Source organism: Lichenostomus cassidix, chromosome 17 (assembly GCF_008360975.1).
Source record: "Lichenostomus cassidix isolate B80296 chromosome 17, HeHo_3.0, whole genome shotgun sequence".
NCBI lineage: Eukaryota > Metazoa > Chordata > Aves > Passeriformes > Meliphagidae > Lichenostomus > Lichenostomus cassidix.
Genome location: NC_139497.1, coordinates 3,290,878 through 3,318,386, shown reverse-complemented (window position 1 = coordinate 3,318,386; position 27,509 = coordinate 3,290,878). Strand labels below are relative to the sequence as shown.

Below are 27,509 nucleotides of genomic sequence, written 5' to 3'. Positions count from 1 at the left end.
GTTTTTCACTACCCCCAGGAAGGAACACTGTCTAGACTTGGTGAGCCTCGCTGCTAAAATGATCAAGTCACGATTTTTTTCAGTCTTATTCTTGAAGGCCAGTGAAACTCTTCGATGCAAGATGTGGCTGTGCTGCTGTGCAGTGTGGAGAAGCTGTTATTTTCCTCCAGCAAAACATTTTAATGTTGATTCAGAAATATTTCCTGGCACAGTGCTTCTCCTGTGTGTGAGTGGCTTTGCTGTGCTGTCTGAGCCACAGAGCTGCACAGAAACGAGATGAATTTTCTGCTATCAGGAGGAAATCTCTTGAACAGGGATAGAAAAACCCTAATGTAAAGGATCTGCTCCAAAGCTGCTCTTGGTAAAGGTTGTGTTTAAATCCTTAATATCCCACCTGGGATTAATGCTGGGGCCGACTGGCATGAGCTCTACTTAGCTCTAATTCTGTGCAGCCTGGCATGGCTGCGGTGGTTTGAGGGTGAGGATTAGCTCGAGCACAGCACTGACAAGAAGGGTTCTGCACTGACTGGACGGGCTGGAAATAGGGGAGGGGAAACTTTGTGTGTTTGGTGTGGATTTTGGGGGGTTGGGTGTGTTACAGCGTGCTTAGGGAGGGTGAGGTATTGCTGTTGGGCACTGCTCCACCGGCGATTTTTAGGCTGAGGGAATAGGCCAGCTGGGTGACTAAAAAAGAAGGTGCTGCTTGTGTTTTTTAAGGGTTTCGCTCATAAAAGTATGAGGGGAAAAAACATGGTTAGATGCCACGAAGTAGGTGGCAGTGCCTTAACCGTATGTGTGTTGTACAGGCCACTAGGACCTCTTCCATCCTTATCAAGGGGAGTGCTAACCTTCTCTCCTTTCATACAACACAAATTGCGCGCTGCATCCAGGCCAATATAAACCTCCAATACAGCTCATCTATATAGGATAGTGTGAGACAACTTTTGTCTGTTTTACCCTCTTAATTTGATACCTATTTCTTATCCGCATATGATTCTTTTATTTTACTTCTGACAATGGCTCTAAAACACTAAAAATCCCGGTAAAAATGCACAAACGCGCGTTTTTCGCTGCTTTTTAATGTATTCATCGCCTTCAGCCAATCAGCGCGCAGAAGGCGGAGCCTCTTTTCCCGCCCCCTGACGCGCGGGGCGCGGTTTCGTTCTGGCCCCGCAGATGGCGGCGGGCGCGCTCTGGTTCGCCGGTTCGAGTCCCGCCCCCGGCAGGGCGGTGCGCCGGGGTGAGCTCAGCGCGGATTTGCGGCAGAGCCGCGCAATCTGCGCAGGGCTGAGCGGTCCCGCTGCGCATCCTGCGGGTTTAAGCGGGAGCGTACCGCCGGATGTGCGGCTGGAATCCCCCGCAGCCGCAGCGCGGGAGAAAGGAGACTATTCCCGGCGCGTTCCCGCTGGCCCGGGCTGGTAAATCGCTCCGAGTTCAAATTCCAGATGTGCAAGCGTTCGAGTGTTTTTTGTGCCTTTTCTTAAGGCCTTTCTCTTCGGCATCCCAAGGGGATAAAACCAGACAAACATCTCGCTAAATAAGCTCTGCAACACCTCAAAGCAGCCCTGGGAGCTGATGTTCCCACCGGGATTACCCTCCAGCATCCCTCCGCGGGTCCCACCCACGCCAGGTCAAGGCATCGCTCCATCCCTCTCCCAGACCTCCCCGCTCGGTTCCCGGCAGGAAGGACCAGCCGTGCCGTGTGTGGCTGGAGGAGGAGCAGCTTTTCCGGAGGATGCTGCGGGTCCAGGTGCAGCGCCCAGGGGTTTGCGTGGCCCTGGACCCGCCAGATGTGCACAGCTGCTGCAGCACAGACTCACAGAGCGGCTTGGGGTGGAAGGGACCTTACAGCTCATCCCATTTCAGCCTCCAGCCATGGCAGGGACATCTTCTGCTATCCCAGGTTGCTCCAAGCCCTGTCCAGCCTGGCCTTGGACACTTCCAGGGATGCTGCATCACTGCCACAGAGCCCAGGCTGCTCCTGGCTGCCCCTTCCAGATAACTGATGAGTTTATTAAGGGATTAAAAGTTATTTTCCCCTCCTTATTGAATGCTCTGATTTATGCACGCGTTTAAATCAATCCCATTTCCTGCGTTTTATCCCTTCTCCCCCAGGCTTTCAGGCTTTACTGTGTCAGACATTTGTTACAATCACATTGTTTTGAGGCAAGCGAGCCGCCGTGGGTGGTTTAAGGGATTTGAATCCATGAGCTGCATTACTTGGGCACTTCTCCCCGGTGCAAACTGCCCCTCCTGAGCTGTAGCTGCCCCTCCTTGGGCCAATTTGTGCTGCCTCCCGGTGAAATATGAACCAGCATCCCTGCTAATGAAGATGCTGTTGGAGATCAATCCAAGCCTGCCTGGCTGGGAGCTCTGTGTGGCACAGGAGGTGCCTGGTGGGCTGGGGTGCCCAGGGTGGGGGATTTCAGGTGCTGCTAGCAGGCAGTTGCTGGATGAGCCACATAAGCAGCTTATTTTGTCATTTTAATTTTTTAATCCCGTGCATTCCGTCGCGCTCTCTTATTAGTAAGCATTAGCTCTCCAAGTCCCATTAGCTCCGCTGAGAGCTGGGGCTTTGCTTGTGGGGACAGTGCTGGAGGAGCCAACAGGGGGCTGGGGGTCTCATCCTGCAGCTGGGGACATCTGTGGTGTCCCATGTGGCTGTGGGTCTGACCCTGACCCTGCAGAGCCATCTAGGAAAGGCTCAGTCCTTTCCTCTGCTGTCCCTCTGTCCGCTTCCCAAGCCCAAACTCCCTCCAGAATTGATCCAAGCCCGGGGCTGGCTCTGTTTGGCCTTGCTTTATTAAAGCAACTATTTTCATGTGTGTAAATACACACATTGCATTCAAACCCTTTTCTCGCTCCTTCAGGTTTTCCCCTTAACCCCAAGGCCATCCCCAGAGCTGTACTTTGTTAGAGGATCTCAAGTCTCGGATTTAAAATTAGTTGACTGCTTCTCTTTAATAAAATTATTCCTGCCCTCTTTAAATAGCACAATATGTCACAGAAAGCCGGTGGGTCCGTTCATGAAGATGAGGCAGCTCAGGGAGGAAAAAGAGACGGGGAAAAAAAAAAAAAAAGAAAAGTAAAACCATACATCTCCCCAAACCCCTTCTGCCTAATCCAACTGAATTAGAGGATTTCGAAGTGGATTTAAAACTAAATCTTGATTAGGGAGAATTTCTCTCCAAGAGCTGCTGCACGGTGGTATTAATGGGAAGTGATCGTGGACAGAGGAAATAGGACAGAAATAACCGAGGGTAGCACATACGCACTCAGGTCTGTGCATGAACTGAAAGAATCGGGGAATTTCTCCAGAGGAAAAGGGAGAAATTAAGCATCGACATAAGGAGTCTGGGTGCCAGGGGCTGGCTGGGCAAGCGGGGAGCAGGCAGATCCCTGCTGCACCGACGGCATCTCGGGAATCCTGCTGGAAAGGTTTGCAGGTGAGAAGGAAGGACGAGGACAGTCGGGGTGAAGAGCCGGGAGGAGAGGAGGTCTCAGCCTGCTCCCCCAGAGCTGGTGTTCACCCTGTGAGCTCCGGGTGTCCCCCAGGAGCTGTCCCCCATGCTCTGCGGACACATGCCTGGAGGTGCCCATGGGATCCTGCCTCTGCTGACCGTGGTGTTTGTCCTGCCAGAGGGTAAGTGCTGCCCTTCCCGGGGTGTGCTGTGCCTTGGGGTCACGGCTTGCATCCTCCCTAAACCCTGCTTGCTCGGGTGGGATCTATCCTTGGGGTGAATTTGGGGGCATTCCTGCCCCAAGCCGTGCAGCTGCACGCTGGTGGTTTTAGGATGGAGGTAATGTCATGGTGTTTTGTACCAAAGGGAAATGCGCCAGGATTTGGGATCCCTTGGGCTGCTCGTCCCTGATTTGGCTGGGGCAGGGGATGTGCACTTGCTGTGTCTGGCTGTGTCCCCAAAACCCTGTGAGAGCACAGGAAGGGCTCTGGGTTGGAATTTGGAGGTGAGGAAAGGTAATGGCAGCAACCTGATTAATCAACAGAGGTTCCCTTAACCTCCACAACAGAGGTGGGTGGTGTAAATTAATATCCTTTACAGGCTTTCTTGGTTTTTTTGAAGAAATGGCTTAATTCCCATTGTGGCAATTCCCAGACACAGTCGCTGACCCTGCAGGGAAGGGCTGAGCTGCCGCCAGGGCAAGTGTGCAAAACCCTGGGGACACACTCAGGCCACTGGCCGAGGGTCACAGGCATGCTGGCTCTCAGTGCTCTGAAGGAGAATTTCCCTTCTGCTTTGCCTCCCTGATAGACCCTGTGATAACACCAGGACTGTGTCCAGGGGAAAAACCAAACCACGCTGATAAAACCATCCCTCTGGGGCAAATCCCTCCAAAACAGGCGCAGCTAAACGAGAGAAATTTGGTGAAAAAAGGAAAAGCTGAGCGCGACTGAGCCCTGCCTCGGTGGTGTCTGTGGTTGTGAGGTTTCACCTACTCTTTACACCCCACTGTTTCAAAGCTCCCTTGTTCCCACAGTTTGATCCCAGCGCAAATCTCCGGCTAATCTCTGATTTCGCACTGACCTCTAGTGGGAGATGAGTCTGTATTTTTGGGCCCACTGGGTAAACAAGTGACGGGCAGCTCCGGGCTCTGGCTTAATGCGACTTGGCAAGGCAGGGAGCGCTGCGAAGCCGTCGGTAGAGAGCAGCTCGGAACGAGTTGAAGTCTTTTCCCCCCTGGAAAAATCCAGCCGTGTTCCTTCTGGTTCTCGTTTAGTGTCTGGACTCCAGTGCTATGGCTGCAACATCGTGGTTGGCACCAAAAACGTGGACATGGGGTGCTCCAACCCCGAGGTGATCACCTGCTCGCAGTCCCACCAGGGCTTCAAGCACCGCTTCTGCATTAAAACAGAGAGCGGTGAGTCTGGGGCTGCTCGAGCTGCTGGTCACCCCCAAACCCAACCCTGCGGCCCCCGAGCTGGCCTGTCCCCCGTGCCAGGCTGTCACAGCATCCCCTCCGCCCTGCCCGTCCCCCTGATGTGCCACCCTGTGCTTGCTTTGCAGTGGTCCTGGGCATCCTGCTGACCAGCGGCTGTGCCACCTCCCGCCACTGCCAGCAGCAGGAGCTGCCGGGGGTCCGAATCCACTGCTGCGACACAGACCTGTGCAACGGCACCCCCAGAGCCCCCCGGCCACCCTCCGGCCACCTCCTGCTGCCCTGCGTCCTGGCCGCCCTGCTCCTCTCCTGAGCCGCACGGGCCGGGGGGACGCGGGATCCTCTCGGGATGGGTGCTGGCAGCAGGGATGTCCCCACGGCTGCCCTTTCCGGCGGGCAGGACGCCCTCCTCTCCCCGCTCCTCAATAAACGGTGCCGAACGCTGTGCCCTGGCGAGGTTCCGGTGATGCAGCGCCGCAGCCCGGCAAGGGCGGGGATGCTCCCCGGGGCTCGGGGGTCCCAGCAGGGCAGGGGGTCGCAGGGCTGTGGGGCTCTCTCCGCGTCCCCGCGAGCATCGGGAGCGCGGCCGAGCCCCGCTCTTCCCACGAGAGGGCATCCGCGACCCTCGCTCCGCATCCCGGCCGCATCCCGCGGGGGCTGCGCGGCTCGGGATGGCAGCACCGCCAGCATCCCCGGCAGGACGGGTGGGCGCTGGGGAGGGGGACGGGGGGCCGCGTGGAACGATGGGGTTTCTCAGATATTTTTCCCAGTGGAAGAGGCCAAACGGGAGCTTTAACAGCGAAATCCCATCCCGCGCGGGTCGGAGCCCAAGCGGCTGCTCCAAGGTCATCGCGGGGGTTTGCGGCAGAGCTGGGAATTAAACGCATCTGTCTCAAGAGCCAGCCCAGTGCTTTTATCACCAGGGAAACAGCATCAACCTCGCTGTGAGAAAGGGATGAAATATTTTTATTCTATTTTTTTCTTCAGATGAAAAAAAAAAAAAAAAAGAATGCAAAAGACCTTTTCCATGCAGAACATCAGCTTTTGATGACATTTCTCAGATGTGTGTCAGAAAACAAGCCAAAACTCCACTGAAAATATTATCTGAGGCACCTTCCCAACAGAAGCACCTTGGGACTGACACAAAACACGCTCGGATTCTGAAGATCCAAAATAAAAGGAAACCAGAAAACAAATCCTACAAGAAAAACAACAAGAGCAGCAACACTACCCAATTCCCCCTCTTTCCCCTTTAAAACGTTCCTTATGGTTTCGGGGGAAGCAGGAAACATTTCCTTGGCAGCTGGAGTTATTCTGGCTACTGGTTATTTTATCTGCCTGGGCTGAGCTATTGCAAAACCTTTCCCGGTGCAAATTCCCGTTGATCCGGTGAGGATCGGGATGGGGGAGAGCTGATGGCTTGGGGATAGGGATAGGGGAGAGCTGGTGGTCTGGGGATCGGGATGAGGCAGAGGTGGTGGCTGGGCAGTGCCGCTGTGGCATCTTTGCCACCCAGCAGCGTTTTGGGGACGAAGCGAGGGGCTCGGAGCTGCTCCACCGCTCCATCGCTGTCCCCTCCCGGCGCTTCCCGGGGCTGGCGATGCTGCTGGCCCCGCTCTGCCCCCCTTGCCCGGCCCGAGCCATCCATCTTACACCGTGTAAGAGGCCTGTTGCAATTAAGTAGGCTGAAGTGCTCCTGAACTCTTTAACCTTTGCCCTGGGATTGCTCCTTTTGCCCCGGGGCTGTGGATCAGCTCCATTGCACTCTCCAAACAGCGCCTGCTACTTAGCTGACATTTCTTTCTCCTGCTGGATCCTATTAGCACCCTGAGGTTGAAAATGCTACTTTGGAGTGTTGTAAGGAATGTGATTTATACTGGAAAGTAGCGGCAATCTATCTTTCCCTATACACACAGTGCACATGAGGCTGGAGAGCTAAATCCACAGCGCCTGAGCAAACAGCGGCCGGGATAATTGGGGAGGAGGCTTCAGACAGGGAGAGGAGCCTGGGAGGGATGGCACCGGGGTCAGGGGATTTGGAGATTGGGACAGGCAGTGGGGCTGTGCAGGAAAACTGGGATGTCATCCCCAAACCAGTGCAAACTGCTGCTGGACCTTGCTGGTTTCCAACATTGACTGGGAGCTGCCTGGGCTGTTTTCAAGGGTTCAGGTTGGGGGATCCATCATGTCCTTTTTTACCATTGATCCTGTGATTCCTGAGCAGAATTCCCACTGATTTGCCTGCACGTGGGTCTACATCACGGATAACACAATCTGCACGGGAAGCAGATGGAAATAAGAATTGAATGGTGCCTGAAGGAGGGCTGATTAGCCTTTATCAGATATGACACGCTAAGCACCGAGGCTCCTCGCTGGAATACCGGGTTAAAATCTCCGCAGTGTCAAATTTCATCCTCCCTAAGCAAAGAGACACTTTCCATAGTGTTTGTGTGAATCTTCTGGATAAGCCCTGGAGACTGAAACCGTCTCAGCTTCATCTGGGCATTAAAAGTCCCACCCACGTGTTTAAAAAAAGCCCCAAACCCAGAAACGCAAAAGCTGACATTTACTCTAAAATGTCTTTTTCTTCCTGCATGGCTGTGTGGATCCCGTGTGAGCTGCTGCCTCTTCCTCACCGGGGCAGGGCTGGAGGGATCTCCTGGGCATTCCCACCTTTGGCCCTGCTGGAAGCAGAGGGATTATTTTGCACACGCAAAAGCGTGTGCACAACATGCCCACGGACACTAGCACAGTGTTTTCTGGGAGAAAAACCAACTAAAAGAAAAAAAAAAACCCAACCCTAAGCAGCCTCTGTGTCAAAAGCCCTTTTATAAAAGCCTCAGTAGCTGAAGAATTGCCATTGTTTCAGTCTCCAGTGAGTGCTAGTCTTAAAATATTTCCAGCTCAGAGCAGGCTTTGACATTCTGCCCAGACCCAGGAGAGGGAACAAACATGAGTTCAGAAATGTTTCTACAAGGCACAGATCCTTCTTCTTTTTGGAGAGTCACGTTCAGCATCTCGCATCCCGTGGCGATGTCCCCCCAAAGTGGGAAAAACACCACAAAACACAAAAAGAGGGGAACTTTTCGGGGGCTCCCTGTAAGGCAGAGAGAGCTGGGCTGGTTTTCACACCACTTCTTCTCAGCCTTTCCCTCACGAGCAACAAAACCACTTTTTTCCCCCAGAAATGCCGCACTCCAGGCTGCTCTTCCTGCCTGGCTGCCGATGGCTGTGCAGACCCAGCTCCCCATCCCGCTGGATGCCAGCAGATGGTCCAAAAGCACAGCCTGTGGAGGCTCTGCAAATGAAAGCAGACAGAAAGTTTGCAGTGGTATTCATCCCCCTTTAGCCTTTCTTTGTGTGTGTTCAGCAGCGATGCTGGGAGTGACAGAGCGAGGATTAGGATGGAGGAAGATCTCAGTGTTTCACTATTTCCATGGCTGGGGAAGGGCATGAAAAGGATGGATTGTGGCAAATGGAACTGTGGAATGGTTTAGGTTGGAAAGAACCCTAAAGATCACCCCATTCCTACCCCTCTGCAATGGGCTCCATGTGGTGGTGGAAATGGGGACAAGGACTTGTTGAGAGGTCAGTTTTTCATGGTTTAGCACCCTTTCCCTTCCCATCATCACGTAAAATAAAGAGAGGAGCTGAGATAAAAATTGCTACGCTTCTCGCGGAAAAACTTTTTGGCATAAAAATGCAGAAAGCTGCCAGAGGTTTGGAGGCAATTGGGAATGATGTGGGTGCCCTGGGGTCTGTGTGAAGCTGGCTCCAAGAGGCTGAATGCTCCAGAGAGAAAGAGCCAACCTGAGCTTATCTCAGCTCAGAGCACTCCTGACGTCGGATAAAGGGCAGTGTTTACCCAAGAACAATGTGGGGTTAAAATTTAGTAAGTCCTTGTGCAACTCTTTATGGAGAGGCAGCAAGGACAAATAAACATCTCTCAAACACAGGCAGCACTCAGGCTCAGTGTTTAATTCATTCTCCGGAAATGCATCTTGTTTATAGCCATTCATTGCAGGGGCTGGGAACAGCAGGGGGCTGATCCACTCCAAATTTCAGGCAAAATAATATGATCCTCGTTTTGCTCTTGTTTGTTCCTAGGAGAGAACACAAGGTCAAATCTTCAACTAGTGCAAAGTTTGCTCTGAACTACTGAGTGGTTTTGGTTTTTTTTGATTTGACAGTCTTTCCTCTGCTCTCTCTCCCTTTCCATGTCTCCCTCTCCCTCTAGCTTGCCAGCCCAGGAGGAGCCTGAGGTGGCAAGGATTTGGGTTTCCTCCTTGGGTGATAAAGGCTTCTAGAGGGAATTAAGTCTGGGTGGCCAAAACCAGGCTGGGATGTCTCTCATCTACTCCACCCCCATGGAGACAAGCAGAGGAGCAACCACACGAGGGAGATCCAGCTCCCTCCTCCCAGGGGATGCTGCACTGAGAAATCCCCTTCTCTGGGAGCTGCTCCAGGCCCATCCATTTCACAAAGCTGAGAGGGAGCAGTGCCAGCTTTATTGACAGAAACCCATGAATTGGGTCATGCTGCCCGTTCCCCCTCCCAGCACTGAGCTCTCCTCGTGCTCAGACACCCAGGCAGTGCTTTGCTTGGGGGGATGTTGGGGTGCAGGAGCTGGACACACACTGGCCATGCTCAAATGAGCCCTGAGCCTCGGGGAAATGCTCTTCTCTAGGCTGAGAGCCAAGGCTGGGCATGGAGGGGTTGGATGGAGGGAGAAGGGGGATCCTCGTTCAATTTAATAACTCCAGTGCTGGAGCCAGCCATGTGCCTGACCTACATAGAGCCCTCCGAGCACAATCGATCCATTGGCAGCAGAGGAATCACAGTGTGGGGGAGGATCTGCCTCCCTGCATCCAGCCAGGATCTCCTCTGGGACAGATGGGAGCCAGCAGAGCCATGGATGGGTTGGGTGACAGCAGCTTTCCCTCCGTGCTGGGCACAGAGCATCTCACAGCCCCAGCATCCCTGGCACAGAGCAGCCTGCCCCTTGGACACTTATTTGGGGATTTTCTCCTCCTTTTGTGCAGCTGGCAGTGCTGTGTGTGCCCCTGGAACTCCTCTGAGTGATGCACATGAGGGTTTGGCTGCTAAGAAGTCAAAAATTGCTCTCCTTGGCTCAGCAGCTCTGTTCACATCTCCTTAGGGAGTTGCTAATGGATCACCAGAGGGTCTGAGTGTCCTCCCTCCCTGGTGTCTGGGTTATCCAGCCTGGATTCACACCCTGAAGCCTTTTCCTGGCTCAGCTCGGTGGTTTGAGCATCTCACACCCTGGGGCTGCTCTCACTGACCTCCCAGGTTCTGCTGGGAAGGATGGATGGTCCTGTCATCATCTACTCTTTGACGTCCTTCAGTGTGGTGGTTGGCAGGAAAACAACAGCAAACAACAGGAGGAAAGAGAAGACACTGCAGTGCCAGGTGATATTTCCCGCCCCCAAATCCTCAAATTCTCATTAAATAAGAGCAAGGGGGGTATAAAAATACCATCCTGAGACACAGCTGGCCTAATCCTGTACTCTGCCTCGCCCAGCCACCCCTCCCCTGCCTGCTGGTGGCTCCAGCCAGCGAGTCCTGCTCTGGGGGAGGATGGATGAACATCCAGAGCGAGAGACTTGGGCGTGGGCAGCAGCGTGCAGGAGGATGGAGAGAAGCGTGTGATGGACAAGACAGCATGTCCTCACAGTGGGACACTCTTTTGGGACAAAAACCAGGTCTCCTGAGGGTCAGTGTCCTGTCCCTCCCCTCGGGTTGTGTCTGTCAGCAGACTCGCTCCGCCACAGCAATTACCGGGCTCGCTGAACGCCGCAAACCCAACCGAGGGGAAATAAAGCGAGTTAAAAGGTGGGCAGAGGCTGGCATTGCCTCCTCCCGGCGGCCCGCGGAAAGCACCGAGCCAAGTTTCGCTTTTGCACGGCAGAGATGAATCACGGCAGCTGCTGGCGGAGCCGGCAAACACCAACTGCTCGGCTGCAAAGGGAGAGCTCCCCGGCCGGGCACCGGGCTGGAAATCACTAAACAAGGGCTAATCCGATCGATGAAGTGCTCAGCCTGGAGAGGAGGGTGGCAGGGTGGCTGAGAGGGGACACGGTGGGTCTCTGCCGCAGGATGCTCCTGGGAAAACACAACTGACCCAGGGGATGGTCCTTCCTCTCTGGTTAGTTGGGAGTGGGGTGGATGCTCAGGGTGTTTCGTGTCCCCCAGGGTGGGCTGGGCTCTCTGGGGGGATGCTGGGGGTGGTTCTGTGAGGCACAGAGCTTTCTGAGTGCGTGGGGAGGCTCTATCCCTGCTCCAGGAGGGGCTGGAGCAATTTGGAGTGGAGGTCTTCTTCCACCCTCCTGCCGTGGGCAGGGACACCTTCCACTATCCCGTTTTGCTCCATGGAGGGGCTGGAGCTCATCCTGTGCCCTATCCTCACCCCAGGCCACCCTCTGGGTCACCCCAGTGTCACCACAGTGGCCACAGCACCCCTGGGGACAGTCAGGGAGTGAGGCAAAGGCAAACTGCAACAGTCACTGATTCTTTCCAGCCTTGCAAACTCAGCCTCAGGAGAGCAGCAAAAGGAAATTAAAAGCTCACTCAGTGATGGCAAGCAGGGCTCTCCCAGGGCTTACCAGCAGCCAGGATGGCTCCCCAGCAGAGCCCCGGACTGGGGGACCTGGCTGAGGGTCCTAATCCTGTCCTGACCCCATGCCAGCCCCACTGTGTCCCCACAGCTCAGTCCTGTCCCAGCAGACCTTTCAGCTTTTCCTGAACATCCCTCGCTGCTTCCCCTCCGCTGATTCCAGCGCTGTTAAAATGTTTTCCACCACCTCCTTCAATTACATGTTTTTAAAATGTCATTAAAGAGAATTCCCCGTGAAATTATTTTGATTTCCCGCCCCTCCGTCTACTTCCAAACTAATGAGATTAATTGGAAACTACAAACATTTTCCAAGGGCCCAAGGCAAACGCGATGGCAAACACATGTAACTCTTCCCGAGGATTGCACCCATCCTCCCTCCTGCTTCCCAGCTCGGAGCTTCCCTCCCGACATGGGGCTGCATTTTGCAGTCTCAGAAGGTGCTCAGGTTTGGAAACCTTTGATATCTTTCCCCCCTCCCTCCTTTGAGGAAGGAAAAAGAAAGTGCCTGAGGAATGAGAGCTGTCAGAGGCAATAATGTGAGACCTCACTTGTGGCTGGCAGGCAGAGGGGGATTTTGAGGGGGAGATTCTCTCTGGCGTGTGGTGTTAACAGGGGAACTTCAAACAGGGAAACGGGGAGGAATTTAGGAAAGTTTTACTGCCTTCTCTCAGCCTCCAGGTAGGAAAAGAAAAATGAAATCTTCCAAAAGCCAATAACCTGCAAAGCAAACCTGACAATTGCCCTGTTCTCCTCGCAGGCATTTGTCTGCTGCTGGTGTTTGATTCCTCCCATCCTGGGGTAATCAATAGGACAAATCTCTGGTGTCTCACCTCTGCTGGCCCCCACGGGCTCCTCCAGGATTGATGACAGCAAACAGCCCTTCGCAGGGCTGAATGTCTCTGAATAAGGATAAGTAAAGGGAACAACACCAGAGATTTGTCAATCTGTGGTGGAGCAACCTCTCGGCATCACCTTCCCTCCGGCGCTGCTTTTAGCAGGGTGGAAGAAAACCTTAAAAATCACCAGTAAAGCCCCAAACCCTGAAGAATTCCATAGGATCACAGATATAAACACACACAGCAGTGAGGAAGATTGTGGCAATGGTTTTGGAGTTGGAGAAAACATTTATTAGCACAGAAATACCCCAGCCCCAAAGCCCAGATTATGGAGAAACAGGGGCAGGGGGAATTGAGGTGAAGAATGGATTTGCTGCTGTGCCGTGAGGATTTTAGCCTCATACCATAGAATCATGGAAGTTGGGGTGGAATGGACCTTAAAGGTCTTCTTCCACCTTCCTGCCATGGGCAGGGACACCTTCCACCATCCCAGGCTGCTCCAAGCCCCATCCAACCTGGCCTTGGACACTTCCAGGGGCTCAGAGGAGCTTCCAACCCCTCTGCTGGCAGTGACAAGGATGGATTTCCACAGGATCACAGGGCAGATGCTCTGAGATGCCCACAGAGGTGAATCACCCCCTTGGAAGGGGGATTAGAGGAGCAAAGAGCCTCACACCAGCACGGCGCCAGGGCCAGCAGGGGACCAGGGCAGCCTGGGGACAACCAGCACAGCAGTCTGGCCAAAAATGACTGCGGTGGATCCCATCCCCAGCACCCTCTGACAAGTTAAAAAAGTCCAGTTCATTAAAGATACATTCCTACCCTCATAAAAGACACGTTGTCTGGTGGCAGGGAGGCTGCAGGATGTTATGGTTGGAATGCTCCTCGGCCCTTGTGTAATTAAGAGTCCCACCAGCTGTGGATCCGCAAGGAGCTGGTTTTTCCCCTCCCCAGACAGGCAGAGTTGATGTTTTCTGTGATCTCCATGATATCACAAGCTCCCCTTTGATGTGTGTGAGGGCCCTCTGAGGATCACAACTCCAGGGGCATATTTGTCTGAGCACTGCTTGTGAGACGACCCAATAGGATGGAGGAGAAATTAATTGCTGGAGGGAAGAGGACCCTTGGTGTCCCTGTATCCATATTCATTAGTGCATTAGGGCTGTGGAGAATAATAATAGGATGGAGTCACTTCCACAGAGTTTTCTATGGTTGGGCAAAAGGATGGATTTTTGTCCCCATTTCACATGGGGAGGATGGAGATACAGTGAAAGGTTTGCCATGACAAAAGAGCACAGGATGTCCCACAAGGGACAAGATCTCTCCTGATCTCTCCTCCCACCTGTGAAACACAACCAACCCACAGGTCTGCAGTGGTTTCCTCATGCAAATCCTTCTCTTGGACTGGCTGGGGACAAGTGACACTGCAGGGGTGGCCAGGGGCAGTGATGGAGCAGCCTTTAGGGTTTGCAGGACTGGGATCTGCTGAGTCTTCTTCACACAAACCAGCCTCCCAAAAGCACTGGAAAGCACTTTGTTCCTATTCTTTTTCTGACTCTGCTCCCACCACCCTGTTCCATGTTGGACACCAAAGGCTCTCCCATGGCACAGCTCACATTCTCCCTGGGGATTCCTGGCCCCTCTCTAGCTGGATTTTCCATGGACAGAAAGAGCTGGAGGCAAAATCTTGATTCAATGCCCTTTATAATAAAATAAGTGAACATATTTTATGCAATCCCTCAGCTGTGTCACCTTGAAGGTCCACGGGGGACACCTGGAGCCCATCCTTCCACCCAGCTTGGAAAATCATTGCACTGGTGGCTCCTGAGGTGTTATCCTGGGTGAGATAAAAACCAGCTCCATGACACCAGAGAGGGCCCAGCACAGGCTGTAGGAACACTGTGTCCCCACCACTCCCACCCTGGCCACTTGCTGGGACAGGAACAGGTATTTCTGCAGGTATTTATCCTGCAAGCAGCCCAGAACTGGATTAAGATAAGGTGACTGCTGGGACGATGTGGAAATGCCTGTCAGGCCTACAAACCTGCAGGGCAAATTAAGCAATCGTGTTCCCAGGACATACATAAAAATAAGTAAAAAACACTATTAATCCATAGCAACAAAAGGAGATGGCATGGCAACAGCAGCAACTGCTGCAAAACAAAACAGTAACGAGAGGAGGGGAGAGGAGGGGAGAGAGAAAATCAAGCCCTGCTCTGGTCTTTGGGGCTTTTTAAGGTCAAGGGAGATGTTGAATCTCACAGGAGGGAGTCAGAGCATGGGCTGGGTGCTGATGCCAGGCTCTCTGGGGGTTCCTGAGCCTCTGCTCAGGCTGAGAAAAGTCCCACATCCTGAGGATTGGCAGCAGAGTAGGGCGGGGAGCTGAGGGTATCAAATCCAGTTTGGATTGGGCTTTTTTTTCCCCCTAAATTAAACCAAAACATCAACAGCAGCAGCTCATAATTACTCCACCAAGATGAGCTGCTCGTGGCACTGCAGAGGGAAAAGAGCCTTTTCCTCCTCAGCACTGAAGTTCTGTGGACTTTCTGGATGAAGCAGCCCAGCAGTGAGCAGCTGCTGTGCTCTCACCCCCCAAAACGATGCTTCCAGCTCTCCTGAGGGCAACATCCCCGAAGGAAGCAAAACTGGGCTAAACTCAGCATCAAAACAAGGCTCCATCCCTGCTTTGAACCCAGGCAGAGCTCTGCTGCGGCTGCGTGGGAAGAGCGCGATGGAAATAAACCCTAATGGGTGTTAATTTGGAGTGGGAAGTTTGTGAGTCAGGCAGGAGTGCAGGGGAGGAGTGGGCAGGAGTGCTGAGCTCCTGCTGCCTGCTGAGAGGGATTTTTTGTGCTCCTGGCAAGGCAGGAGCACCCCAGTGGGGCCAGGAGGGCTCGGGGTTTGGAAGGAGAAAGGGAGCTGCTGGGAGAAGGGATTGCATCCAGGCAATTTGGCTTGATCAGAACCCACGCTCAAGGGATGGTTGTTAAAAGGAGATTTTCCATGCTGCGGGAGCCAAAGCAAACACGGTGAAACTTAATTAAATGCCTGCCTGCTAAAATAATAATTTTCTTATGAATTGGGGGAGGTGAAATACAATGAGAGATGGACCTGATAAAGGAACTGTGATTCCCCAGCGTGCCTGGCAGGAGCACAGGGGTGAAGAGCACAGTAAAGCAGGTTTGTTGGTGGGGAAAGTGCTCCACTTTTCCACCCAGATCCATGTGTAGGATGCTCTCCAGGGCTGTGCCAGCTGCTGAAGCCCTCCCAGACTGCCTGTCTCCATCCCAAACCATGGACACACAATCCAGGGCTGCTCGACAGCTCCAGGAACGGTGGTGTCTGAATTACTGACAGACAGTGGAAATATTAATGCTTTTCTAGAGGATAGAGAAGGAAGAGGGGAAAAATAAACCTCTGGATGGATGGAATTTTCATTCTGCTCTTGCTGGTGCTGGGGAGAGGGGAGGAACTCCTCTGGGGGGGTCCAGGGCCACTTCTGCATGCTGAGAATTGCTCGGTGTGGCTTTGGACAGGAAAAAAAATCAGCTGGAAGAAAGCCTTTCCAAGTAAGTAGTGACTGGTAATATCATCATCGTCCAGAGAGCCCAGGAGAATCATTTCAGGAGGCAAAGCTGGGGGGAAAAAAGGAGGTCTTGAACCATGCACCTGCAGGACAGGCTGCCCCTGAACAGAAGGAGTGAGTGCAATGTGTGCTCCAGCTCCCAAATCTGCACAAACTGCAGACACAGAGGCCAGACAGAGGCTCCTTTTGAAAGTGTCTCTCTCAATGTTATTTCCATTTAGAAAGGGGAAAAAAAAAGCCAGCTTAGGATGGCTTTCAGTTTTAAAGGGCTGTGGTTCTGCTGCCTCTGCTCCTCCAAGCCCAGGGTGTTCAGCATCTCTAGGGCTGCACAAAGAAAAGCTTTCCAGCCCTGCCTGGTCTGTGGTAGGATTAATAAAATGTGGCAAAATGGGGAGAATAAGAAGAAATGTTGAGTTTTTCTATTTTCTTTTTTGGTGGTTGGCTTCATCTCAGCACTGCTGGCTCCAGCCAGTGCATTTGGCTTCTTGGGTTTGACTCAGGGTTTGTGGGTTCAGTACTTTTATATACCTCAAACCCATAGGGGAAGGGTTAGGCCAAACCCATGTTTTTTCATTATTTTAATAAATGTGATCATCTCCAAAAAGTTTTGTTTTCTTGCCTACTCCAAATGCAGATATTCCTTCTCTCTCAATAACAAAAGCCAAACGCAGAGACCAAAATACAGGATTTGGACCCTGCTTCATTTGGCATTGACTCTTGTAGATACACTGAACATTACTTCAGAGCTGAAATTAGAGAAATAAACCCTCTAATAAAATAAACTAATAACTTTTACCCTCTTTGTCTTTCTCTGGGAATCAGGATTGGCTTACCCTGTACAGTAATTATACTATAAGCACAGCAAAAAAAAAGTTCTTGACTCCTGCCATTCCCACCAAAGTGGGGGGGAAGAAAACCTTGGCAATAAATTAAAAACAGTTTTATTTACCTTGAACTACTCAGCCAAGAATGCACATTATTTAGGGACTGGAATAAAAAGCCATTCACTCTAGTTCAATTGGCCATTTAGTTCAATTTGTGTGTGTTACTGCAGGTAATTACTATGGTAATAATGTACTGTAATCTGTGCTGATTTGGAACTTGTCCTGTTTCTGTATTAATAATAAGTGCCATATATGTACTAATTACCAGTTTGTTACCATGGTTATTTGCGTAGATGCCATGTTAATGATACCCTGGAAACATAAAGCAATCACATTTTTGAATTAAATCTTTGTGGTCTCTTTAGTGCTAAAAGCCCAATTCACATAAAATAATGATGAAGAAAATGAGCTCATCGGGGCTTGCCTCGCCAGCGAGCTGATTAGCTGAGCTGCATAAATATATGGCTTTGCCATACTGAAAAATTAGAGCCTCCAAAACATTTTCCACGGTTGCTAAGTAACTCCCCAAAGATGACATCACTTACAGGAACACGCGGTGCCAGATCTGTCATGCACACGTATTTATAGAGCCCTCGGAGCGGGGAGCGCGCCTGGCCCCGCCAGAGGTGCAAGGGGCTGGCTCCCTGCCAGGGAATGGGGCAAAAAAATGGGCATCTCCCCCTTTTCCCCCACAAACTCGCAGATATCCACCCCTCGATCCGTGGAGGCAATCTGGAGGAATTTGTTTTTTGGGATTATTTAAAGCCAGAAGGGACGTGCGCCATCCCCGCTGGGCGATAATTTCACACCGCCAGCCCTGCGCTGGCTTGTGTCTCTCCTCCTCTCCAAATCGAGCCCAGCAGCACATTTTGGGGGATGATTTGTTGGGAATGTGGACTGGAAGGGACAGGGCTGGCTACTGCTGCTTCCCAGGCTGAGGGAACACTCCCGCGTGTCGCTGGCTGCACATCTCGAGGTTTTCCGTGGGATGATGAGCAGCAGTTATCCCCACAGCTTCCCATCCCACTTTTCCTGCCAATGGCCTGCTATTCCCACGCAGCAGCCACCTCGCTGGCCATGCTGGATCCACATTACAATTAAAAATAGTTCCTTGGCAACAAAACCATTCCCTTTTCCCCGAGCGTGGAGTAAACAATGGGTCCTTCCTACCCTGGAATTAATGGCGATTTTTTAACCAGATGACAGCAGGGAAGGGGATGGGGAAAGCTGGAGCAGGGAAGCTGTGTGTCCTTGCAAACTGCAAGGAATAAGGCAGGGAAACTTATAGGTCTCAGCCCTGTAGTGAAGCCTGATGGATCTGGAGCTGTTGCAGACCCTGAGCTGCAGAAGGGAGTGGGGTTTGGGCACCCTGGATCAGCTGCAGGATGGAGCTGGGGATCTCTTCTCTCACTGGCAGGGTCTGTCCGAGAGAAGAACAAGGAGGTGGCAAAGAGCATCCTGGTGAGTCTGCCTGGGGGAAGCCCCTGTCCTGGACCTTGTGTACCTGGGGGACAAACAGCCGCTGGAATCCTGGAGAAAAACCCTGGGAAAAATCACAATATCCACTTGCCAAGCGGCATTTGCTGCCCCTCAGCAGGTCGGGGATGGGCTGGCTGAGGCTTCCACTGGAGGGTGCCCTGAGCTTTCACCCATCAAGGATCCACTGCTGTCCTCCCGTTATCCTCTGTTTTCCTCCCTCTGCTTTGGCCCGAGGCCATGGCAGCGCTTTCCTCCCTGCTCCTGCAGAGCCCAGTCCCACAGAGGATGCCATGTCACTTGAAAAGCTACTTAGTGCTCTTTATTATCTGGTCATTATTTTTCCACTGAAGCCTGAGATAAGCAAAGCATAAATCAAACCAGAACAGGAGCCACTTGGAGCAGGTAGAGCACGGAAAAGATTTTAATCAGTGATTCTGGGCAAGAAAAGCAAAAGGAGGGAGAGGGAGGGAGGAAAGGGGAGGGGGGGAGAAACAAAGAAAGGGAAAGAAACACCACTTGTTGTTTGTGGGATGAAGACAAATGTTTCCAAAGCCACATTTTCCACATGAGGCCCAGTAAAAGCTCTCGGTTTGATTATTAATCACAGGGCAGCCTCCATCCATCACTCCATCCCTCCGTGCCTCCCGAGCTGTTTGATGTGCCACCCTCCCCTCCCACAGCCCCCGCACCGGGGGAGAGCAAAAAGCCCGGGAAGTTATTCCAATAAAGAAAATGCCATCAAATAAAGAGAGGAGGAAATAAATAAGAGACTATCAGCGAAGCTGCTGCCGTGCCCGTCGGATCCCTCTGCCTCTCGAGACTTGTGGAGAGCTGCTGACACTGGGAGCGTCTTCTGAAATGGATGGACTTTGCCTCTTGCCTCATACATCTGTTTAATGACCTCTCCTCGCAGGCACTTGACACGTGATTTATGGGATATAAATTTTACCTCTCCGCTCGGGTGTCGCAATCCCCGCGCTCCGCAAGGTGAGAGCACCTCGCCCCGCTGGGATGCCGGGCTGGCTCCTTCGGCTTCCTGCTCCCTGAACTTTCTTCCTCGGGCCCTTCCTTTCAAAAGCAAAATAAAAAAATAAAAAAAAACCAAACCCAAAACAACAGCCTAAAAAAAAAAAATATCCACCCCCTAACAGGCCTTAAAAAAATGTGTTTTTTCCTCTCTGAAAGAAAACTGCTGCTGACACAGCGTTCAAGGCTGGCGCTGCTTTTCAGAAAAAAAAAGCAAACAGCAGCATCCCAGCTGATTTCCTGCAAATAATAGTAATAATAAATACATATATAAATAAATAAGCCCTTAATTCTTTTACTGGCATCCGCAGCCTCCAATTCATAAATTCATCAGGACTTTCCCAGGATGTCAGTTTTGGCAAATGAGCCCTGAGTTGCTTCATGCTAATGGAGCGGTGGGCTGCCTGACCTCAGGAAATAGAGAGGCCAAACATGAAAAAACAGAGCCGGGTTCAAGGCTGGGGCTGTGAACCCCAGATTTGAGGGTGAGGTCGGCAAAGGGTCAGGGAAGCATTGTGCGCAGCGCGAGGGAGAAACGCTGGTTTCTATTTAAAGCCTTTCATGCCGCTGCCAGAGCCCTCTCGGCATTGTGTGCGGGAGCAGCCCGGCGATTGAGAAATGCGCCTCGGAGATCCTGACTGCAGGAATGGGAAAAGATTGGAAACAGCCACACTCACGTGTTGCGAGCCAAACCCTCCCCAAGCTCGGCAAGAAAGGGAGGGCGAGATCTGCCTGGCTCTTTTCAGCGGCTAACGTAGATGGATTTGCTTTGGCATTTAAGGGTGATGGATGTGCCAGGTACTATTCATTAGGAATGATTTGTTGGGGCCAGCGTAGCTCGCCTGCCCATTAGGACGCATTTACTTCGCAGGTTAGTAATGATGGGTGCGCTTAATAGTTCCTAAGTATCGGAGGGCATTAAAAAGCCCTGGAAGAGAAAGCTATCAATATTTACAGCTTCAATTTGTTGGGGGAGGAAACCGGTGCGTGTGCCTGAAGGGGTGCCCGCCCCAGTCTCTGCTCCCAGAGGTGGGTATTGGCATGGAGAAGGCTGGAGCGAGGAGGAATAGCTCTGAATCCGGTTGTGCTTTGCCCCCAGTGCATCCCAGTGATGCGGCAGTGGCAGCTTGTTTGGCTCCTTCTGCGGGAAACTGAGGCACATCCCCAAATTTGGGTGCGGCAAGAGCCCGGCAGCCCCAGGTGGGCCACAGTCCTGTTGGCTTTGCCTCTCCACCAGCACCGTGGCCCACGATCGGAGGAGGCAGGAGGTCATCCACTGCGGGATGATGATGGCTATTACATCCCAATTCCCCTCCCTGCCCTCCCCCCGGCACGGAGCAGGCTTGGCTGCGAGCGAGATCCTGTTAACAGCCCTCAGCCATTTACTTAAGCCCCGATTTTTCATTAAAATAGCACATATGGCTATCAAGCATCGCAAGGTCACGGGGCTGCATTGTCTCAGCTTAATACGATGCCATTAAGGCTGGACCATAACGTCCCCCATGCAGCAGGTTCAGCGGCGCAAGATCAAGCATTGGGCAAGACTGCAATTTCCTCCTGTCCTCCTGCTATGATCTTATCAAAGCCTGACTGATCTCCGTGTACCAAACCGCGCTGGAGAGCATTAAATATCGTGAAAGGCTCCGTTCCCAGCTGCTCGGCGGGGAGGTTGGGTCACAGCACAGCTCCCTTTGTGTCACAGCATCCCTCTCCAGCAGGAGTCGGGATGAGGTGGTTCAAGCATCCAGGCTGAGAAATCTGTGTGAGTTCATGTTTTATCTTTACCGTCGGTGTTGAGTTTTATTTTGAAGCCTGACCTCTAATCAAGCCCGCATGGGTTTGAGTCAATTTTTTTGCTGGCCTGGGACCTTCAGCACGGTGGCCATCGCTGCTCCCTGCAACCTTCAGCAGCCCTTTCATCCCTCCCTCAAATAACTAGACAAGATTAATGCCTTTCTTCCAGCTTATATCTTCCTGTCTGAGCTACAAGTGCCTGCATGCAGCCCCTTTATTTCACCACGCAGAGTTTCTGGCCCAGCAGGGCTCTGTTCTCCGAACTCGACGAGATGCGGGAAGGCTGGAGAACAATTATGGAACAGAGGTAGGGAAAGGCAGACTGGTGACTGTCTGGTGGCTTTATTGAGCCACTCACAGAGGTGGCACGGACTCCCTGGCACTGGCACAAGGTGCCTACGTGTGCCCAGGTGGGAGGTTTCGTGCTGAGATGAAAGCGTGTAAATAAAGGCAGGTTTGTGTGAGCAGCAGCCCTGCCAAAGAGGAAACACCTCCCGCAAGATCTCCTCCAGAAGGGTTTGCAGAGCAAACAGAGGTGTTGGTTCATCTCAGAGGATGCCAAGCCCCACTGAGGTGAGGGGAAGGACCCCGTGGAAGGGACATGGTGACAAACTCTGAGGACACACAGCCGTGCTGGGTCAGTGAGGGTGGACAGGGAGGTGGTGGCAAGGGACTTCCTTGCAAGGCAGGCTCACCAACTCCCCCAAAATTACCAGAGATACAAAAGCCAAGCTCCTCTGCCATCATTTGAGCCAGAACAGCTTAAAAGATAATGAGCTAATTGAGCGATGGAGGCCATCTCCCCATAGCTATGTGTCAGCTCCTATTATCCGCTCCGGAACGCCGGCTGAGAACACACAGACCCTCTCTGGAGGTATTGATCATTTATTTTCCAGGCCCTGTGCTGCCCCTTCCCTTGGGCAGGCAGGCATGGAGGCTGAGGGTGGCCGTGCTGGGCTCCCCCCACAGCCAGCCCGTCAGCTGCAATTGTTTTCTAGTGAAAATAGATGTTCAGTATTGATCCCTCTCCTCCCGTGGAGTCCAGGGGCCTTCTCCTTAGTTACTCTAATAAAACACAACTAATTAAATTTGTGCCTTGCTTTTTCAATATTGCATTATCCTAATTACTAATTAAGGGGGACCACGTGTAAGGGGTAGGCATTATTCCCTGCAAAAGATCCCCCTAATGGCCTAAATGACATCTCGGGGAAGGAGGAAATCTTTCAGCAAAGGCCAAGACTGAGGCTAGGGAAGGAATCCCTGGGGGCAACTTAAAGAGAGGCTCTTTAACCCTTCAGTCGCTGCCCTGGAATTTGCTGAATCACGGATTAGCTGGGAAAACACCCCTGCAAGGTTGTCCTGCACACGGCAGGCAGCGGGCGGGCAGGGAAAAGGAAAAACTGGGGTGGGATCAAAAGGAATGGGGACATCTCAGCATGGAAAGAGCACTTGAAAGAGTTGAGGAAGTGGATCTTCCAGATGAATGTGTTGCCCACTCCCACACATCCTCCCACGCAGCCTGGCGTGGACACTCCGTCAGTCCAGCCCGTCTGGGGACATGCCAGAGCTGGGGCTTGGCAGGGAGGAACGAGGCCTTTCAAGCCTGTACTCGACATCCTACTCTTGGCAGGGCTGTGCCAGAAGGGTTTTGTTCTGTTCCAAGTGGCAATTAAACACACAAAATCCCAGAGAGCGTTCTTTGGGGGATCGCTGGCAAGAGGGGGAAATCTCACTTCTCTGCACTTCAGGAGCCCCCAGTGGCTCCAGGTAATGGAGAATGGGAATTGTTCTGGGCAAGAGACACCAAATTAAAGCCAGTTTTAAACCAGACTGCTGGTTCTGCACAAGGATCTCTGAATAAATCCCAAACTTCCTTTAACACACCCCAGGGATTGCAGCTCTGCTGTGCTCAGCTCGCTGACCCCCTCCCTGCTGGAGCACCCTCGGCTGGAGTTCACCAACATTTTCATTTTATTTTCCGTGTGAGTCGCTGCTCTCGCTCCGGCTGTTCTGGCTCCATAAGTCACTGGTTCATTTCTCACACGGCTCTTTCAGAAAGGTATTTTTCCCCTCTGCTTAAATATGTGGCTTGGAAGTGTGAACTGAGATTTATGCTGAAAGGAGTTGGGAAAGAATAGCAAATAGGTGCTCGTTGGGGGAAAAAGAAATAATACTTTGGGCATCGTAGAGAATTCTATGATGTTGGGATTTGTGAAGAGCTGTTCTGCCACAGATTTTGGAATTTACTGGAGCTTCTCAGGGCAGCAGTGACTCTTCACCTTTGGGATGAAGCTTTCAGGCTGGGAGGAGAGGAGTCACCAGCATTTGACATATGGGAAAGTAAAACAGGGACTGTTACAGGTCAAGAACCTTCCAAATCCTCCCCATTTCCATGATGGTTTGCATGTTGCTTTATGTAGCACTGTTCCAGACAAAAATGGACCGAGGAATCATTAATGGAAATTTAAGAAGACTCCAAACAATATCAATGTCTACGATTTGGCATCCTGTTGGTTTCTTTTCTGCCCATAAGTTAAATTGATCACGGCTCTATTTTGGCTTATTTTATCTCTCCCTTCCCCGGAGTGATTGAAATCTTAATAATCAGGGATAATATCGACGCCAAAGTTTTAAGCAATAAACATATAAACAGAATGAAGAGAAGCAGAATGCTCACGTCTCTCAACAGTGCAAATGGTTCCGTTTTATTTTGCTGTAGCAGATGTTAAGTTTCCAATAATAAAATAAAATAAAAAATCTGAGGGAGACATTTAGCAAAGTATAGCTTTAGACTCCAGAGTTATCACTCCAATTTCAACTGGGACCATAAAGTTTTATGAGCTATTAAATTGCCCTAAACCTCCTTTAACACACCAGCTCTAATGTTGGAGATTAACCATTTAGAAAAAGGAGGTTACCTTCGCTGAGATCGGGCCATTTTCCTGCACTCTGATTCAGTCAATAACACTTTGCCGTGGCAGAGCCATTTGCTGGGTGTGTGGTTGGTAATTAGCCCGCATGCCCTGCAGGTAATGCAGCTGCAGGAGCTTCCATGCCTCCCACAGCGCCAGGAGCATCCGCAGGACTGCGATGGATGCTCGGCAGAGCAGAGGGAACATCTCAGCTCCCTGGCTGGCTGCAGTTTTGCTTCCCCCATCCCCTCACGCTTTCAACAGGGATGCTCATGATTTCTTCTTCATTTCATAGAATCCCAGAATGGCTTGGGTTGGCAGGGACCTGAAAGAACATCTCATCACACCCCCTGCCATGGGCTGGGACACCTTCCACTGTCCCAAGTTGCTCTAAGCTCCATCCAACCTGGCCTTGGACACTTCCAGGGATCCAGGTGCAGCCACAGCTTCTCTGGGCAACCTGTACCAGGGCTTCACCACCCTCACAGGGAAGAATTTATTCCCAAAATCCCATCTAACCCTGCTCTCCTTGTCAATATCCCTCTCCAGCCTTCTTGTAAGCTGCCTCTAGGCACTGGAAAGATTCTTCACTAAGCCTTCTCTTCTTCAGGCTTCAATTTCCTTTTTGTTTGGGTGACAAATCCATCTGATCATGCCCTTTGACTGTGTTTTATTACCTTGCAGAAGAGACCTTTGATCCTGGCTTGAATGCCCTGGATGCTGGAGTGAAACTCCCTGACCCAGGAAAAGGTTAACAGCAACTTCCATTTGCAGAGCTCTTTCCAGAGAGGGGACTTAAAAACACTCCAGCTACATCCACAGAGTGTCACAACACCTTCCAGAAGCCCAGGGTTGTTTGATTGATTTCTAAACAGGCACAGACCCAGGAGCAGAGATGGCCTGGATCCATGGAATGATGCTCAGCTTGTCAAAGGGGACCTGTGGGGCTTTGCCACTTGCAATCTGCCAAATCACCACCCTTCACTCCCTGCTGAAATGGGCTGTGACCCTCTCGGTACCAAAACCTTGCCAGGTCATCATTTTGACTGTAAGGTAGTCCAGCTGCCTGGCCACATCTGGAAACATCTGTCTTGAGAGACCTGAGCAGCATGGGGTCGTCTCACGCTGATGACTTGCAGGGATCTGGCGCTTCTCCGAAAATTTCTGCTATCGCTCCTCTTCTTCCACAAGCTCTGGAAAGTCTCTCCTGCTTGGCTGGCTTGGAGCCCTGCTGAGGGCTGGGGTGCAGGGGAGGGTCCCGACATTGAATCAGAGAACCACAGAAATCACAGAATGGTTTAGGTTCGAAGGGACCTTAAAGATCATCAAGTTCTAACATATTTCCACCTTTCTCTGGTGCTCCCTTGAAATTTTTGGGACCATGTGGGAAGCAGGAGGAGCAGGAGCTGCTTGCCAGGAATGAACAGCGACCACAGCCCAGGGAAGAGCCAGGCTGGACCCTCCTGGCTTGGGGTTAACGTGCACAGAGCCAGGGGACGCAGAGGCGCTGGGAGAGGGCGGCTCCTTCCCGGGAGGAGTTTGGAAAGAAAGGGTAACCCCTGCTCTATTTTTGAAAGCAATGTCTCAGAGGCCTTCTCCTGCATCCTGCAAAGGCCACTGCCAGGGATCTGCTGCAGCACGGGGGGGCTTGGCAGCCTGCAGGGGTGGGAAATGTCTCCTCCCAAAAACCTGATTCCCATTTCCCCTGAGATAAGATCTGCAAAGACTGTTTTTTTCCCCCCTAAATTTTTTTGAAGGCATTTCCTACTTGGAGCCTTTATGGATGGTTTCCCCTGGCTGAGAGCAGCCACCTCCCCAGGCCAGGCAGGGTGACTTCCCCACGCACTGACCATCCTAAAGAAACTTGGGGAGATGTTTCAAAGCCTCTGGTACCTGGGAGAGAAGTGAGGCAGACCCCACCATCAGTCTTCTACATCACAGCACAGCCCACATTCCAGGTGTGCCTCCTCTGGAGAGTCTGTGATTTCTTCCCAACCATCTGCTGTGGTTAAAATCCCACCTGGGACTTCAATCCATGTACAAGTTGGTGCAACAACCCAGTGTGTTCTGGGGAGCAGGAGGAGGTTGTCCAACTTTGATCCTTCCTGGCACTTTGAGGACAGGGTTCACCAGGTCTGTGCCTTTCTCTTCTTGATTAAAAAGATGCATTTTGCTGTCTGAGGTGCCTCAGACATCAGCAGAAACTGCATTAAGAACAGCAGGTTTTTCCTTTAAGTTCTCTTTAACTGCGTTATAGTGCTGTGAGGTTAAACATTACATAGGTACTTAAATATGGTTGGACTCGATGATCTTAAAGGTCTTTTCCAACCTAAATGATTCTGTGATTCAATCCAGCAAGCCCCAGGCTTCAGAAAGGCTCTGACTAAGCCAATCTTCACTGGTACAGATGTATCCCATGCCCTGCATGACAGAAAAACAAGATTTAACTGATGAAAGCTTGGAAAATAATAGGGCAGTCCATCTAAAATTAGCTGGAGGTAGAAACTTTTCAAGCCATCCCTTCTTCTGCAACTGGGGAAGAAATCTCTCAGCTGTAGCACCCTGCTTTGCTGTGGATATTTCAGTTGAGCAACTTTTAAGACTGAGTCAGAGAGATTTCCTAACACCTCTTCCCTGCCCACACTCCCCAGATAGCAAACATCAGCTCTGGGAGACAGAAAAACACTGATCCCACTCATCCCAACTGGAGCTGGCCAGTCTGGAGCCACTTGGAACTTCAGTGGTTCCCTTCCCAAGGGCTGAGATTTCCCTCTGCAATCTTTAATTACCCTCAGCTATCACTAGGGTGGGGGCACCCTAAAAATGCTGCATATCCTAATAGTGCTCGAGCTCAGAGTTTTCTTGTTCCAAACCCCCCTCTCTTGGGTTGAAGTAGCCTTGAAGAGCAGTTCCATTCTCTATTGGTCCCTCCAAGAGCATATTCCTGGGAAGCAAGTCCCAGCTGGAGCAGAGAATGGTCTCATGTGGCACCACAATGTCCCAGCTCGGTCTGCAGGGACAGAGCTGCCCAATATCCCATCTCACCCTGCTCTCTTTCAATTTAAAGGCATGATCTTCCAGTTGGAAGCCATTAATTAAGTCAACTTCCAAGGCACCCCACACATTGCGTTGTCCTCTTGGACAGAGGGACTAACAAACCCAACACCCCTGGAGGTGCTTTGATGCTCAGGTTTCATAGTTAAAAGTGATGAAAAGAAATGCAAGGTGCTGTTCAAACCAGAGGCTGGGCAGCGTTTCCAGCCCATCCATCTGCCTCCTCCAGCTCCTTTGCTTTCCTCCTGCTGTATGTAGATGGAGAATGCAAATAGCATGGTGAGAGATCTGACCTTTTGGCTGAATGTCACCAAGTCCTGCAGCACTGGGAGTGTTTGCACTCAGTCGTTAGCTTTAGCCTCTCCAGTTATTTATACATATCCCCGTAAAACTCGATGGCACGACTCA

General features: G+C 51.7%; 1 protein-coding gene and 1 non-coding gene across 4 annotated transcripts; one reads left to right on the top strand and one right to left on the bottom strand.

The window, feature by feature from the left end:
- Positions 1–742: 742 nt before the first annotated feature.
- On the bottom strand, positions 743–870 carry LOC146429829 (U6atac minor spliceosomal RNA). The gene has a single exon (XR_014855516.1). It is a non-coding gene; the product is annotated as a U6atac minor spliceosomal RNA (small nuclear RNA).
- Positions 871–3,013: 2,143 nt separating this feature from the next.
- LOC146429828 (uncharacterized) lies at positions 3,014–5,341 on the top strand. Of its 3 annotated transcripts, XM_085076608.1 has the most exons (4): positions 3,014–3,446; positions 3,556–3,643; positions 4,738–4,878; positions 5,025–5,341. In XM_085076608.1, exons 2-4 carry the CDS (start codon positions 3,568–3,570, stop codon positions 5,207–5,209), a joined length of 402 nt encoding a protein of 133 aa, XP_084932734.1. In that variant the 5' UTR covers positions 3,014–3,446; positions 3,556–3,567; the 3' UTR covers positions 5,210–5,341. The 3 variants fall into 3 exon arrangements, with proteins under 3 accessions (XP_084932734.1, XP_084932733.1, XP_084932732.1); XM_085076607.1 differs by having other exon boundaries at positions 3,014–3,643; XM_085076606.1 differs by lacking the exons at positions 3,014–3,446; positions 3,556–3,643 and having other exon boundaries at positions 4,542–4,878.
- Positions 5,342–27,509: the final 22,168 nt, after the last annotated feature.

Coding starts and splice junctions, on each gene's coding strand:
- LOC146429828 (XM_085076606.1), top strand. CDS start 4,620: ATGCGACTTGGCAAGGCAGGGAGCGCTGCGAAGCCGTCGGTAGAGAGC. Junction 4,879..5,024: donor CTGCATTAAAACAGAGAGCG/GTGAGTCTGGGG, acceptor CTTGCTTTGCAG/TGGTCCTGGGCATCCTGCTG.